Genomic DNA, 16,213 nt, shown 5'->3' on the forward strand with positions numbered 1-16,213 from the left:
TTATTTTTAGCCTTTTTATCTCCTCTTTGTCTATTTTGTACCTTGGAATTCTCATCCAGTCCCAAGTGTATGTTTCTCTTATTGGGGATCAATAAGGTCCCTCTCTCCAATTTTCCCACTTCTTCAAATGCTTGTAGAACAAGCGAAGGAGGATACCCTCTATCAAGGAAATTTTTTGACATTATTTTAGCTTGCTGCAAATACATATCTTCATCTGAACAGTTGCGACGTATGCGCATAAATTGTCCCTTTGGTATGTTCTTCTTACATTTGTGGTAATGTGCACTATTAAAATGAAGGTAATTATTGCAATCTACTTGTTTAAAAAAGTGGAAGTAGAAATCACACCATCTCTAGCCATCCGGGATAGATCAAGAAATTCAATATTAGTTTTATGATATTAAGATGTGAATTTGAGGTGATAATTATTCTGATGATGTAATCCACAAACGCTCGTGCTCTTGTTTCTCCCCCTTTACAAATAAAAAATAAATCGTCGATATAACAGCCATAGAGGACGAGCTCCGCCCCGAACTCGCCAGCCCACACATGGGACTCTTGAAAAGCTCCCACGTATAGGTTGGCGTAGCTCGGGGCAAAGCGCGTCCCGATGGCCGTCCCTCTGATCTGCAAATAATAACTCCCGTCAAATAAAAAGTAATTGTGTTTTAAAATAAAAGATATTGATTCCACAAGGAATTTTTGAAGTTTATCTGATAGTTCACCATTGTGTTTTAAAGTCTCCTCAATTACCTCGATCCCTTTCGTGTGGGAGATGTTTGTGTATAAAGATTCTACATCCATTGTTAGGAATGCAAAAGTCTCATCCCACCTAATGTCATGAAGTAGGCCCAATAGATATGAAGACTATAGGTATGTGACTTCATTTTAATTACTAGGGGTTGTAGATAAAAATCCACATAACTTGAAAGGTTAACCGTTAGTGAGCCAAGACTTGAAATTATAGGACGTCCTGGGGGTGACTGTAATTGTTTGTGGATCTTAGGCAAGTGATAATATATTGGTGTAATTGGGTGGGATATGAACAGAAATTCTATTTCATTCTTTAAGATTGTACCCTCCTCCATAGCTACATCTAGAAAATCCTTCAATAATGATTTATATAATTCACCCGGGTTGTTTGATAACTTCTTATAGAACACATCATTGCACAACTGTCTGTGCGCTTCTTTCTTATAATCTATCAGGTGTTGTATTACCACCCCCCCCCTATATATATATATATATATATATATATATATATATATATATATATATATATATATATAGATATGGATATGTATAGATATATATATAGATATAGATATATAAATACATAGGTAGATGTATAGAAGTTTGTTTGTTGGCACTATCTTCAACACCCCTGCACCGATTGGGATAAAACCAACGTGCATTGTGGTCCAGTTGGATACTGGCCAGGTTTTAGGGGTGTTAGAGTCCTGGTCGGACCTCTCGTTGGTGTGCGCCGACCAGAACTTTGACCCGGGGAGGCTGTTCTGGGTCTTTCACTGGATGGATTTGGTTTGTTCGTCTGTCCGGTTATGCATTCAGACAGTGTTTTAAAAACTACATTTCAGTTTGTTAAGTGAAGCCATTTTAGCTGAGGGCACTTAAAATGCATGGATTATGTTTTTCAGGTCCTTACCCATTAGGGGTTAAAGTTGTTTTAGTCCCAGCCAATAGAATCCATGGGGAGTGGTTTCAGTCACCTCATTAGAAACTCCCATGGGCTTCTAGACCTTTCCTTCCCGTGATTTCACTGATGCAGGAGCTCCCTGGAGACAGATAAGATCGTTTTTATTGCTTTTTAGCTTTCTATCTTTTCTAACTCTCTGTTTTCACCTTTTTCTGTTTAATCTCATCCTTTACCTTATCTTTTAACCCCTCCGTTTTTTTTTTTCTTCATTTATTTCTCCTCTTCCTCTCTTTTGCTTCTCCCCCTCCTTTTTCCCATTCCCTCATTCTCCTCCTCCCCTCTCTCCATTTTCTCTTTTCACCTGTATTTCTCCTTGCCGCTAAAATGTCCAGACCTAGGAGATCAGCGGGCCCCCCTGCACGTCTGTCAGACGGGTCACAGCTCCCGGCCGGGAGTCTGCGCCCGCCTGTTACTTTATCCAGCTCTGCCCCCTCTAGTGAAGCGCTGGGAGCGCTGCCTGAAAGCGGGCATCCCAGCGCTGTTAATATTGATGCAGGGGACTCCCCTGTCGCTGGGTCTCAACGGAGATCTGGGCAGGGGGGGAGGGGCGGCGCTCGCAGGTCCCGGGCTCCAGAGAGATCAGCGGCGCTGGCTGCCTCAGGGGACGCCAGCGCTGCTGTGCAGCATAGTCAGCAGAGGAGGAGATCTCCTTCTCCTACCTCTGCTAGGTCCAGCCAGTCCTCCCTGCCTCCTCGCTCTCCACCTCCCAATTTGGCAGGTCAGGTCTCCCCCAGGGCAGCAGGGGGAGAGGGAAGCTTGCAGGCACTGGCTTCCTCTTACAGTTCCCCTGTTGGTAATCACCTGATAGCTGTGAATGAGGTAAATTTGGGGTCACAGCATGTCTCTGTTTCTGCCACAAGTCACAGACCCTGGTTACACAGCAGCAGTGGTGACAGTATACCTCAAATTAATATTATCCCCCCACTTATGCCCCAGGGATGGATCAGGGGTAGAGTGCGCCCTCATATGGCTCACAATGTAAGTTTTCAGCCCATGTTATCTTCTCAATTACACACACCCTCACCACCTCAGGTTGGGCCCCCTATACAGTATAATTTCATATCTCCAATACAAGCTGCTAATGTTCCTCTGCAGAGGCTTCCATATAGCGATTCAATCAATGTCGGGGGTCACCCCTCGGCGCTGGTTCAGTCTGGGAGCTTTCAGCAAAGCCCAAACACAACGCTTAGTCCATGGGCAAGACCAGCAGTAGCACAGGTGGAGGCGCCCCACGGGAACCTGCCTCCCTGGTCACTACCGTATCCTCCTCCTAATCCAGATAGGGTCCAGCGGCCAATGCAGAATTGGATGGCACCGTATCCACCTCCTTATGTTTCAAGTTATGGGCATGCTTCTAATGCAAGCATTACAAATATACCCGTCCCTGATCTCAATAGCTCCCCCTTTGGGTTTGGTTCCTCCCAAGATCTGGCCCGCCCACCAGCCCCAGGTTTTTCCTTTGGTACGCCTGTCCCAATAGAGTCGTTAAACAGCATTTCAGGAGTTAGGGTTAACCAGTCGTTTGTGTCTGAAGTAGCTAACATACATTCTGTTTCAGTGACGGCAGTATCGGGCGGAGGGGCGGCCGCGCCATTGCCAGAAGTTATCACAGTGACGGGGAGCTCTGCCTTACAGACGGAGCCAGCAGGGGATTCGGCTTCAAGAGAAGAAACATCAACCCAAGCACTTGCGTTACCAGGGACATCTGCGCAAAGTGGTGAGTGTGATTCTATTTTGGCACATCGTTCACATACACGTAGTCCTCCTTTAGCTACCACTAGTGAAGAATCAGATGAGGAAGGTCAGGGTCCGCGTAAGCTTTTAAAAATCTTAACAGAGCATTTAGCGAAGCCCGCTAGGGTGACCCCTTCAGGCATAGCTCCACCCACGGCTTTAGGCGGTCCTATGGTACGATGCGACAATACAGCATTGTTAAGAGGCGTGCGTCGCAGTTCAAAGGATAGGATTGACAAAGGGTACTATGTCGATTTGTTTATGCTCACCTCTGCAGCCAAAAAAGAATTGCTGGCTGCCTGTGGGAAGGGAGGAATGGGTGAAGAAAATTATAGAACGTTCTCAAACTGGTTGAGGGGGTATTGTATATTCTCTGCCATCTATGTGGAGTCTAGACCGGACACCAGGGCGGATGTGTGGAGGTACCTACACCTGATTAATGATCTGTGGATTAACGCGGGTGGTACAATTTGGAGGCGTTACGATGAGAGTTTTCGTAGCAAGGCAAACAAAATGCATACTATCCCATTTGGGTGTAAGGACGTTGAGTCATGGATGGCACTGATGCTGCCAACTGAAGATGCTATGCCTCCTATAGTACCTAGGTTTCAGAGCCAGGGGAGGCGTAGTACTCCCAAAAACAGTAAGAACAGATGTTTCGCGTATAACAATGCCTCGTGCGGAAGGGGTGACTCTTGTAGATATAGACACGTATGCTCCAAATGCCGAGGCAGTCACCCAGCTAAGGATTGTACCAGGCAGTCATCAGGAGTGGGTAGGGGCCGCGGTGCGCCAGGAGGTGCTAACTAAGGGGCCATCCCCTATTGATTTAAAAGTTCTAGATAAGTGGCTTAGTTTTTTCCCAGATGTTGTTCAAGCCCAGTGTCTATCCCAAGGCTTTCATCATGGTTTTCAGCTTCCAGTAGTAGGAGAAATTAGGTCGTCATCGGGCAGGAATCTTAGGTCAGCAGTCTTGCTTCCTGATGTGTTGAAGGATAAGGTTATGAAGGAGGTTAGCTTGGGTCGTATGATTGGGCCTTTTGATTCCCCCCCAATTCCTGATTTGATAATTTCCCCTGTAGGAGTTGTCCCTAAGAAGGCTGCGGGTAAATACCGTCTAATACAGCATTTATCCCATCCTCCCGGTTTTTCAGTTAACGACGCAATAGATGTTAGCTTCAGTTCAGTCAATTACCAGTCCTTTGAGGAGGCCTTGACTTTAGTTAGGGGCTTTGGGCAAGGGGCTTTATTGGCCAAGTTAGACATTGAATCGGCATTTAGACTGCTGCCGCTTCACCCAGAATCTTTTAGATTCATGGGCTTTAGGCTACAGGACGGTTTCTACATTGATCGCTGTCTCCCCATGGGGTGCTCAGTGTCATGCGCTCTTTTTGAAAAGTTTAGTTCGTTCCTGCATTGGTGCATACAAGCAGGAACGGGTCATCAAGGAATCGCCCATTATTTGGATGATTTCTTGTTTATAGGTCCCCCTTCATCCGCAGTGTGTGCAGACACGCTTTTTTCAGCTACGGCATTGTTCAAAATCATGGGGGTCCCAGTGGCGCATGACAAGACTGAAGGGCCTAACACATGTTTGTCATTCTTGGGCATAGAGATAGACACCATTGCAGGTTGTTGTCGTTTGCCTGAGGAAAAGATAAACAAGTTGGGGGCAGCGGTTTCTGAGGCGATTAGTTCACAGGGTAGCTCCTTGCGTCAGGTTCAGTCTCTTCTCGGATCACTCAATTTTGCATGCAGGGTGATACCGATGGGACGTATTTTTTCTAGAAAATTGCAAATGGCCACATCAGGCTTAAAAAGGCCTCATGCCAGAGTACGCCTATCGGCGGAAATAAAGGGAGATTTGAGAGTATGGGCCAAATTCTTGCAGTCTTTCAATGGAGTGCGGATATGGCCTAAGAGACAAGTCTCGAATGTTTTGTTGGAATTACACACAGATGCCTCTGGGGCGAATGGTTTTGGGGCCATTTTTCAGGACGAGTGGTGTGCAGCTCCTTGGCCTGAGGGGTGGCGTCAGAGCGGTTTGGTGGCAAATTTGCTGGTTTTAGAGTTATTCCCAATAGTTTTAGCCATTGATCTATGGTGTCATAGGTTAGCGGGCCAGAATGTTGTTTTCTGGTGTGATAACCTTGGGGTTGTGCAGGCAATAAATCGCCAAAGCGCTACGTCATTGCCGGCAGTGAACCTTTTACGTAGACTTGTTCTGAAATGTTTGGAAAATGATATAATTTTCCGGGCCAGACATGTACCCGGAGAGGTGAATAAGGTGGCAGATGCGCTTTCGCGTTTCCAATGGCGCCGCTTTAGGGAGCTAGCTCCTTTGGCTCAATTAACCGGCATCCCTTGTCCTTTCTATGCATGGCAGTGGGTCGAGTCGGAATGATCGAGTTGGCGGAGTCATCCTTGGCGCAATCCACAAGACGTGCGTATCAGTCAGCGTGGAGTCAGTGGGAGGCTTTCTTACAATCCAGGGCCCCAAGTACATCAGGTCAGGCGGAGGAGATTTTAGAGTTTATGTGGGAAAGATATAACACGGGTGTTAAAAAGGCGGCTATGGCCTCAGCGTTAGCAGGCATTTCTTTTATGGCCAAATTACATTCAAAAGTTGATCCCACAAGAGGTTTTATTATTTCCAAGGCTATGAAAGGGTGGGCTAGAACCCGCCCTTCGGTTCCTGACTCTAGGCGTCCCATTACGGTTCCCTTGCTTAGGCAGTTGATTATGTCGCTTGCGGAGGTCACTTCTAGCTCCTATGAGTCCACTTTATTCAGCACAGCTTTTTCTATGGCGTTTCACGGAGCATTTAGAATTAGCGAACTTGTGGCTAAATCGAGAGTTTCCCTAGGTACAGCCCTTTTGGGAAAATATACTTTAGTTGCTAGTACGCAGGTCTCCATAAAAATTGCACGATCCAAAACGGATCAGTTTAGTAGGGGTCATTGGGTCACCTTGTCCCCTTGCAATGATACGAGTATATGTCCGGTGGCTTGGTGTAATAAGTTTTCAGGAATAAGGCCTAAGGATAGCGAGGCTTGGCTAGCACACATGGATGGGTCTCCTTTGTCCAAGTTTCAGTTTAATGCCATTTTTAAAAGTGCAGTGATAAAGGTGGGGTTAGACCCAAAATTTTATGGAACGCACTCGTTCCGTATTGGAGCAGCTACAGCTGCTGCCATGGGAGGGGCCTCCGTACCCGATATTAAATTGTTGGGGCGATGGAAGTCCGATAATTATAAAAGGTACATTAGACCTTAAGGCAATTATATGCTCATGTTTTGCATATGTTATTTCTCTATTGTCTATACTTGGTTCTCTTGCTTTACTTTTATCTTTCTGGTTCTTATCCCCCCTCCTCCTTACTCTTCCCCCCCCCCCCCCTTCCTCGGTAATCCAGGGTGAGAGCTGCTTGCCGTGTTCAACGGGGGCATGGAGGGATTTTTTCCCAATTTCTCCTACGGATTAAGGCCTGATTAGTGGTGAGCCTCCGGGGTTTTTTGGGTTGGTTCACCTTCATCTGGGTTACCGTTCCTTTACTTTCTTATCTTATTAAACCTGTTTAGGTTGGTGACATTTCCCGCCTAGGGGTGTTAAATCGTTTTGGGTTGGTACCTCATAGCTTATGTTAAACCATGATTGGTTGGTATGTTTGCATGTCTGTATCATAAATCACGCAGTGGTTGGTAGTCGGGCATAGAACCATAGAATTAATATATTGTCATGTTGGTGTAACATACGGTAAACCATGACTTATTTCCCACCTCCTGTTTAACCTTTAAAGGTTGGTATGTTTTCAAGGCACGTATAGGCGTCATATCGTATTCCCATTGAGCATATATATTCATCATTTCACCTCATCAGATTGGTAAAGGTAATACTGTTATTAGTGCCCCCTCCCCCTTAAAATGTAAGTCTAATAGGTTGGCATTTATAGCCTCACATACGTAGTTCCCCTCTCTTTAGCTTAAGCAATTTTATTTATCATTGGCCATATTAGTCTTCTGGGCTATTAGATAAGCAGTTCTATCATATATTTAGTCATATAAACCGGTTGGTTGGTCCATTCTCCCCCCCCCCCCTGTCCCACATTTTCATACGAAGTTGGTATTAAACCTTTGCGGTTGGTTGCAAATATGGACAATTTGTTTAAAGTATGCAGGGGTCAGGGTCATTGCTCTTCAGAGCTGGTGTGTCTTGGTGTTATGTATGCATATAGGAGGAAAAAAGTAAAGGTTACAGGGCCTGTGTTGTCCCTGGTTTATATTCCAGGAATATTTTGGAATATTTGTTACTACTCCAGATCACCAATTCTTTCTATCTTCGGTTTACAGGCCTGAAGATAAACATTTGGATAATGGGACACTCATTTGTGTATTGGGCTTCAAAACATCATTTGGCGAATGAGTGGTCTAATTTCCCATGCCCGGTGGATATAAAATGGATGGGGAAGAGGGGCCTTTGCTGGCCATTCCTGTTGTCTTGGTTAGAAGAGGAATTGGCAAAATCACAACATCCTGATATTATTGTTTTGCATCTTGGGGGGAATGATGTGGGGAAGACTAAATCATTGGCCCTCATAATAAGCATTAGAGAAGATTTACGTGCTATTCGGGCACGATGGCCTACAATTAGGATTTGTTGGTCCAACATTGTCCCTCGTTTATACTGGAGGTTTCCCATTCGCCCCTCTACGCTTACTAGATTATTAAGAAAAATTAATAGTGTTACGGGGAAACTGGTTAGAGAATTGGGGGGGGTAGAAATTTTCCACCCATCCATTAAGGCGGATAATACACACCTGTTCCGGCCGGACGTTGTTCATTTGAATAAAGAGGGGATGGGGTTTTTCATCAGGGAGATCTATGAGCAATTAGGTTCGTGGTTTTGTGCTCGTGGTGGCGGGCTGGGAACCCGTTAAAGGGTACCAGCTATGGTAGGAGAGCAGTGCAGTCAATGACTAGTCACAACGGTGGTTAGGATATTTGGCCGCACGTCACTGCCCCTTTCAAGTAACATTACTCTTGATCCTTCTGAGTGGAGGATCCCTTGGCGTGCTTTGCGTGGCCGTCAATGTTGAGTTCAGAGGGGAGCAGTCATGCTGACGCCTGTTTAACACCGGCCAATGTTAAGGGAGTATTCCTTGGTTTAGTTTGAATGCCATTTGGGCATTGCAGTATTTGGTTAGATGATTAGTTGTTTAGTTGACTGCAGTTTGCTCTCGCCACCACCAGGTGACTTTCATTTAATTGGTTTATGATTAATAAAAACTGCGACCTTTTGCCAAAGTAGCTATACGTGTCTGTGTCTTTCTTTCATTAGATTAAGTAACACTTTTAAAGTACAAAGGTTGGTAAGGTGCGTGAAGGAAAAGGACATTAGCCATATGCGTTTTAAGGCTTTTGCTCTGGCTGTACAATAATTGTCAGGTATTTTGCAGGACAGTTAAACTTTAAGCATTACAGAAATAATATTTAGTAGCATGATATATCTACAGCATTTGGGGGGAACAAAGTGTCAACACTGACGGTGTTAGAGTCACTATCAATAGCGCAGTTCTTACAATATAAAATTTACCAAAAATACAACTGGTTCAGCTGGTGATTTAGCAATTATTGGCTCTTAACTGTGTGCAGGGAGCTGCTGCTAGACCCAATATTCTTGTGCTGTTAATATTAAACTCAGCATGGATTCTTCAGTGAGTGTCTGACTGTTATTTCCCTTGCTCCAACCAAGGTAAAGTATTTACTGTAAAAGTTATTAAAAGATGTATAGAGGAGAAATGTATGTACCAAACATGAATTCACTATAGGGTAGTAAGGTACTAAATCTCTATGTAATTTGTTATATAAATAGCCTTAAGACAGTCATATTAATATTTTATGGAAAAAAAATACTTCAATTAGGTTCCCGGAACCTGCGCAGTACTGCCAGTAATGCGGTGCCGCAATAACGCTGATTTTCCTACGCAACCATATGGGGTGCGCACGAAAATCCACGTCATTGTGGTACCGTGGATTTACTTCGCAGCCCGTTCCCGCGGTCCGGAAACCTAATTGAGTATGCCGCTTAGAATGCTAAATGTGTCTGGTTTTAGCACACAATCAGAAAATAGATGGACAAAGCAGACGAGCACACAGGCACTATACTGTACATAAAGAGAATGTTGACATTCATACTTTCCTCCACTGCAGTTAGAAACATGCCATTGTATAAATTATTGATCTGGTATGATATGTTAAACGCGACCTCAGTAATCACTAAAGTGTTAGACATGCCTGAATGCAGCCTGTACTAGATTAAGTGCATCCTGCTTTTAGTGAGTACAGAAGTCACATTAACCACATCTGTTCTAGCTGTCTTAGCACTGGCCTGTGTCATGCCCTGAATACCCAGTAGGCGTTGACTGAAAGGTCACCATATAAATAACATACACAATGTGCTGCAGAAATGGAGTGAATTATTTGCATTTCCATTACATTGTAAGCTCTCTCATGAGCAGGGACCTCCGTATCCTTTGTTCTCATATATGCATTTTTTTTGTCTACCTTCTATGTCCTTCTTTTATGTGCGCCCTATTTCCCCCACTGTCAAGTGCTGCAAAATCAGCAACAACAATAATAAATTCCTTTGACTCTGAACTATCTGTTCTACCCAGGGCCAATTTTTAATTACATTGGAATTTAGGCAAAAGTGACTTGTAGTATGTGCTCCCCATGCTGTTGACATAAACCACCACCTGAGGCAAAAAGAAGTACTGAAAACACAGGAAGATAGGCACACTGACATGACAGGTAGATAGACACAATGACAGGACATGAAGACACACTGACAGGACAGAAATAGACTGGCAGGACTGGGAGGAACACTGACAGGCAAGCCCATTACGAAGAAGTATTTATTCTAAAAAAAATGTACAGAATTATCATGGTAAATTACCACATTTATGATGGTATTTTTTCTTAAGGGACTGAGAGGACCCACATTGTTCCTTTATTTCTTCAAATGCACCTTCTTGACCATCCAACGCATTTCATAGTGCACACTCGCTTCATGGTCCTCGGAATTGACCCCAGTAATCACTCTTCACCTAGTTTTGCAAGTTTGCTAGTACCACGCCAGATGCCCGCACACAAAATATAATAGAGAAAAAAATCATAGTGATTGCTCCTGTCTGGCCTGGGCCAATTTTTGTGGAGAGGCTTGGGGCTGCAGCCCCATAAGGCTCTTTGTTAATCCAGCCCTGAACCTAATACCACATAAGTACTACCCCCTTATTTATTCAACATTTACAGATTTCCTCCTAAAACACTGCCCAAGTTAGCATAATTTATGTACTAAATTTGTGAGAGGGCATTAAAACTGTCTATCATACCCATCAGTTTGTGTGTTTCAATGATTTCATTATATTTTTCAAAGTGCACTTAAAAATGTGCTTAATCCCAGGGGATAAATGTATCATACTCCGGTTTGTACAAGTCGCCGGAAATCGGCGAGTTGACAGCTAAAATTTAAAGCGGCGCTGCCTTGTAAAGGGAAACTTGCCTTTACAAGGCAGGTAGTACAAACATTAGAAGTAGATGATGATCACTGCCATATCATTTCCCCAGACGCATCTGTACGGTAGATATCCTTAAATAATGATGGTGGGCATGTCTTTGCTCCAGATGCATCAACGCTCTCTATATTAGGTTGCATCTATTTTAAGACAGGAACAACTAAAAATACAGAAGTAAATACACAAGTATGCAGTCAGATTCATAAAGCTTATGTGGAAGGTGTATCTTTACATCCAATTGTAGTTGAGGACCCTGTGTGTAAAACGAAGTATGTCTACAGGAATTATGCAGTGATGTTTGTCAGTCTTCCAGAGGTTTTTAAACCTGTCACACTTAAGGTTTAACGTTTCTTTACTTCTTTACTTCTGTGTGGAGACAAAAAGAGATGGCGATGGGAAAAGCTTGTTCTGGTTCTCAAATATCTTGTAATTTACTTAAAATGTATAGTGTTGATTATTCCTTCATCTTCCCCCCCGTAGGCCCAGCGCTCACATTAGGCAAGGTTAGGCAGCTGCCTAGGGCGCCGGGCTCTGGAGGGCGCCTCTAAAATCACGCACATCTATAAAGCTGTCCGGCGGCCATGGAAGTTAAACTCACCGGCCGCCACACAGCTTTATAGAAGTGCACGATTTGATCCATGGCGGGGGTGGGGTGATCGATTACCGCCCCCATCCCCTAACGCTGGGACGCGCTATCTCCTCTTCCCTCAGTGACTGTCGGGAGTGACATCATCATCACGCCCTGACAGTCACTGAGGCGCCTGCCAGAGAGGAGCAGAGCATGGAGAAAACTCCATGGTAAGTAGAGACAGAGAGAGACAGAGACAGAGAGAGAGAGAGAGAGAAAGAAGAGAGAGAAGAGAGAGATGGATGTGATGTGCTGCGCTGCGGGGGGCATGTTCAAGTAGGGGGGATGGACAGAGGACATGGTGATGCAGGGGGGAGAGAACTGAGGATATAGTGCTGCAGGGGGGGGCAGAGGACATGGTGCTGCCGGGGGGGGGGGGGGGGGGGGGGTGGGCAGAGGACATGGTGCTGCAGGAGGGGGGGGACAGAGGACATAATGCTGCAGGGGGGGGACAGAGGACATGGTGCTGCGGTGGGGGGACAGAGGACATGGTGCTGCGGTGGGGGAAGAGAGGACATGCTCAAGCAGCGGGGGGGGGCAGTATGCTGCAGGGTGGGACATGGTCAAGCAGTGGGGGGGGCAGTGTGCTGCAGGGGGAGCAGTGTGATGGGTCATTCTCGCAAGTTTTTGTTCCCATATCTAATACTTGGATACTTCCCCTCTAGAAATCCTGTGATTGCCCCTGGACAGCAGTGTAGTCTGGACAATGTTCTCTATGAAACATCACGGCAGCCAAACCGCTGTAGGAGGTAAGGCTTATCTTTTTTCTTTTTTACCAAAAGTGAAGTGTGTGAGGGTCTGGGAAGTGGGTATTTGGCATGTCTTGGGGTGGGGGGGCGGTATTTTGAAATTTTGCCTAGGGCGCTAAGAACCCTAGCACCTGCCCCCCCCCACAAACCTATGTTTATACATCACATGTACTAACCAAAATAACGACAAGACAAGTAATTTAAGTTTGGAAAAGAACGCAGTTTATTGAACCTTAACATGAACCATTGGTGGCCGCGAGAGCAGTCAGCTACAATTTGCAAAACCAATAAAGGTGGAAAGGTGAGATCATTGTATCACCAACCCAGGTTCTACCTTATCTATTGGCCAGTGCTAAATGGGTCAAATAGTGTCTACTAACTTTCTGGACTCGACAGTGGTGTGTGACCGCTCAGCAGGCCAAGGGATCCTCCTTGCTAGAGGTCCAAGAGTCTGGTGACTTCAAAAGGTGTATTGACTCAAGAATGCTGGTAAACTAGCACCATATGCTATCTGCCTGTTGACTGAGCTACTCTCCTACCAAATGAATTAAAAAACTGTGAACATGGAGGATCACGGCCCGCCACCTAACTTCCTAACCACTGCCCTAAGCTTCCAGAAAATTTGCTCTAAGAATATCCATGTTAACCCTGTCTGTTCTGAAAAGGTGGGCTGCTTTTGTGTCCAGTAGTGGATGCTCTATGACTGTTCCCCCTAGTTTCTTTAGGACTCGTCCTATGGCTTTGTTGGCCTTCTTTATTATGTGTGCCATGACGATGGGTGGATGTCTGACCTCCAGGTTAGGTGTGGTATTATGTCTGACCAGCAAGTTTCATTTGTTGTCATCGTCCCACAATGTCTTCCAGGCCTTCCCTTATCTGGATGATGAGAGCCAGTGCTGTGTATGATCCCACATTGTTACTCCCTACATATACCACTAAAATGTCGGGAATACAGTATGAACTTGTTTCCTGCGTTAGCGTGAGCATGAGGGCTGCCCATTTCATGTCCTTCATTCTTACTTATTTTATGTTTACGGGGGTGCGTAAAAAGGACCAATTGCTGTCCATCATGTGTTTAGCCCCCCAAAACAAGAGTGCCCGATTACCCATATCTGCGTCCGTTTGCTGGGCATGCCTAGGACAAAAAACATATATAACTTAAACTAAGTTTGACTCACAGTGCCAATATACCTTAGTATTGGAACATTACTCTTACAGAGAGAATAGGAGATAAAGGGGAGCTTTGACCCAAACAAAGGTAAAAACCTATAAAACCTCAGAGGCACACTACTAATCAGGCCTTGATCCGAGAAGAAAACAGGGCAGGCGGAGGAGCCTTGGGTTGCCGTCAAAGGACTATGTATCTTTTGTATATGTCAGATTTCCACCACCCTAAAGACTGAATCTTGGGGGCTGTAGCTCTGCCAGAGGCCACACCAGTAGCTGTCCCTATCTTAAAGGAATGCGTGCCATATGAAGCCAGGTTTAAGCCAATGTGGGCTAGGGATCATTTTAGAAGGGCATTGAATTGAAAATAGTAAGGGGAGAGCTGTTCCTGTGTATCAACCATATGGAACTTTGTGGGTGTAAGTTGGCAAATTTTTAGACATAGAGCCACCAATATTTTGGTCGGCCTGGGCTGATAGCGATAGCCAGTGGCCTCTTCCCATTTGGTAGGTTTTGGAACTGAATAGTTTGCTTTTAATAACAGAGGGTAAAAATATAGTATGTTTTGCTAGTTATGCTGTACCTGGATGTTCCTTGGATCGTGTTACTAATTTGCCTCATGATATGCCATGGAGAATGCAGCGCTGAAAATCAAAGCTTTGTACGTATTTCTGGTAATCTCCAACAGTGCTAACACCATTTGGGCTAATATGGGGCCGTCAATTGGTCTATGACTGGCTGCTATTACAGGGTGGAGTTTTTCCCAACCTTTTAAGGCTTTGCCTACGAGGAATCTTTTTGTGGGATCCGGGACGCCTTGTAATTTGGTCATGAAGAGATTCCTGCCAAAGTGGAGGCCATTGATGCTTTCGATATTTCCTCTTTGTAATGATCCCACATGAACTCGCACATATCATCAGATGGGTCGGAGTGGGTGGAGGGGCGCGTCGTTTGGAAGACTAACCATCATTGCCACGCCAAACTATAAATTACTCTGGTGGACGAGGCCAGGGATGTCACTGCAAGGGCCCTTATGTAAAATTCCATTTAAAATGTGAAAGCGCATTAGCTATTCTATTGGCCACACAGGGAATGTGGTGTGCGCGAAAGTTGATGCGGTAATCCAGGCAACGAGGCAACAGAAACCTAACGGGACAGGATGTAGCGCCCTGACCGTTGATTGCCTGGACCACGCCACGGTTATTGCACCAAAAAAAACACGTTCCTGTCGTGGAGACGGAGACCCCATAGTTCCAAGGCTACAATGATAGGAAAGAGTTCTAGAGTTAAGAGGTTGCGCACTAGACCATTCTGCTTCCACGACTGTGGCCAAGGGGAAACACACCATTCCCCCTGAAAGAAGAAACCGAAACCTTTCGAATCTGATGCGTTCATGTGTAAGTCCAGGGCCATGGTCGATATGTGCTGAAAGGGCCAAATTCTGCTACCATAGAAGTGTGCTAGGAAGCGCATCCAAACTCTCAAATCCACCCTGATTTCCTCCCCAGATGAATATGGGCTTAGGGCCGGTTTAGCCGGCTGTGACCAGTTCCAGCTTTCCACAAAAAACTCTGCTCATGGGTATTGCTCTGCAGAAGAAGTTCAGGGAGCCTAAGAGTGACTGGATTCTACGAAGGGTGCAGGAAGATGAGGATTGTATCTCCAAGATTAGATTTTCTAATTTCCTAATTTTATGCTGGGGTAGCCTACAGCAACTTTCGAAGGTGTCAATCTCAATGCTGAGAAACAATATTCTGGTCAGTGGTCCTTACATCTTGTGCTGGGCCACAGGAACCCCCATCGTGTGAAAGAACGCTTGGGCAGCAAAAAGAGTATCCACGCATATAGAGATGGACCCATTAACAGAAAATCGTCTAGATAGTGTGCTATCCCATGGTTGCCTGTTCCTGCTTGTATGCACCAATGCAGGAAGGAGCTGAACGTCTTAAAGAACGCTCTACAAAAAATACAAGAGGTGAAACCTCTGGAATCCAAAGGCGCCTGAGCGTGTATTGCGTCTTAACACAAAAACACCAGTAAGGGTTAATGTACAATCATCTATGTAAAGAAAGACAGTATGGTACATAATATACAAAACCTCAGTGCACTAAGAAAAAAGAAATTGCATAAATCAAAACATACAATATGCTCGAGTACCATGCGTTAAGCACTGTCCAATATGCTAGATGCACAAAGGTGAAAACTGTTCAATTCAAGTGTAATAGGCTGACTGCCTAATTTCAAAATGCAGATTGAGCTAGAACCAGGAACACAAGTCTTAATTGTTTTATCACATGATGAACAGACAGGCAGTGGCCCCCGCCAGAGTAAATAACAAATGGCTCGTGTATAAGTGAATAAAGGCTCAAATAATGCAGTCCTCTATATTCTGTTGTAAAGCGGTGTGCTTCATAAAACAACTTAATTTACAAGAAAATCTCAATGCTAAATCGCATATATAGTTCATATATAGAATGTCAATGTGTTATAACAAGAACAAGTGCTGATGTGGTATGTGGCAGTTGCAGACTGTGAGAAGAGCTGGTGGAGATTCTAAACACTTACCCAATTGGTGGGGATGTTTCTGTGTGTGGCGATCCCTTCAGTCTCTCCTTCTCTCAGCCGCACTCTATCCTGCCTCCAGA

At 44.9% G+C, this 16,213-nt stretch overlaps 1 protein-coding gene across 2 annotated transcripts; it reads left to right on the top strand.

The window, feature by feature from the left end:
• Positions 1 to 2,557: 2,557 nt before the first annotated feature.
• Positions 2,558 to 8,715, top strand: LOC142097525 (uncharacterized). Of its 2 annotated transcripts, none has more exons than XR_012678200.1 (2): positions 2,558 to 3,434; positions 7,801 to 8,715. XR_012678200.1 is itself a non-coding variant. In XM_075179433.1 (2 exons), exons 1-2 carry the CDS (start codon positions 2,645 to 2,647, stop codon positions 6,725 to 6,727), a joined length of 1,680 nt encoding a protein of 559 aa, XP_075035534.1. In that variant the 5' UTR covers positions 2,558 to 2,644; the 3' UTR covers positions 6,728 to 6,837. The 2 variants fall into 2 exon arrangements, 1 of the variants encoding a protein (XP_075035534.1); XM_075179433.1 differs by lacking the exon at positions 7,801 to 8,715 and adding an exon at positions 5,838 to 6,837.
• Positions 8,716 to 16,213: the final 7,498 nt, after the last annotated feature.

This window comes from Mixophyes fleayi, chromosome 1 (assembly GCF_038048845.1).
Source record: "Mixophyes fleayi isolate aMixFle1 chromosome 1, aMixFle1.hap1, whole genome shotgun sequence".
In the NCBI taxonomy this organism is placed as follows: domain Eukaryota; kingdom Metazoa; phylum Chordata; class Amphibia; order Anura; family Limnodynastidae; genus Mixophyes; species Mixophyes fleayi.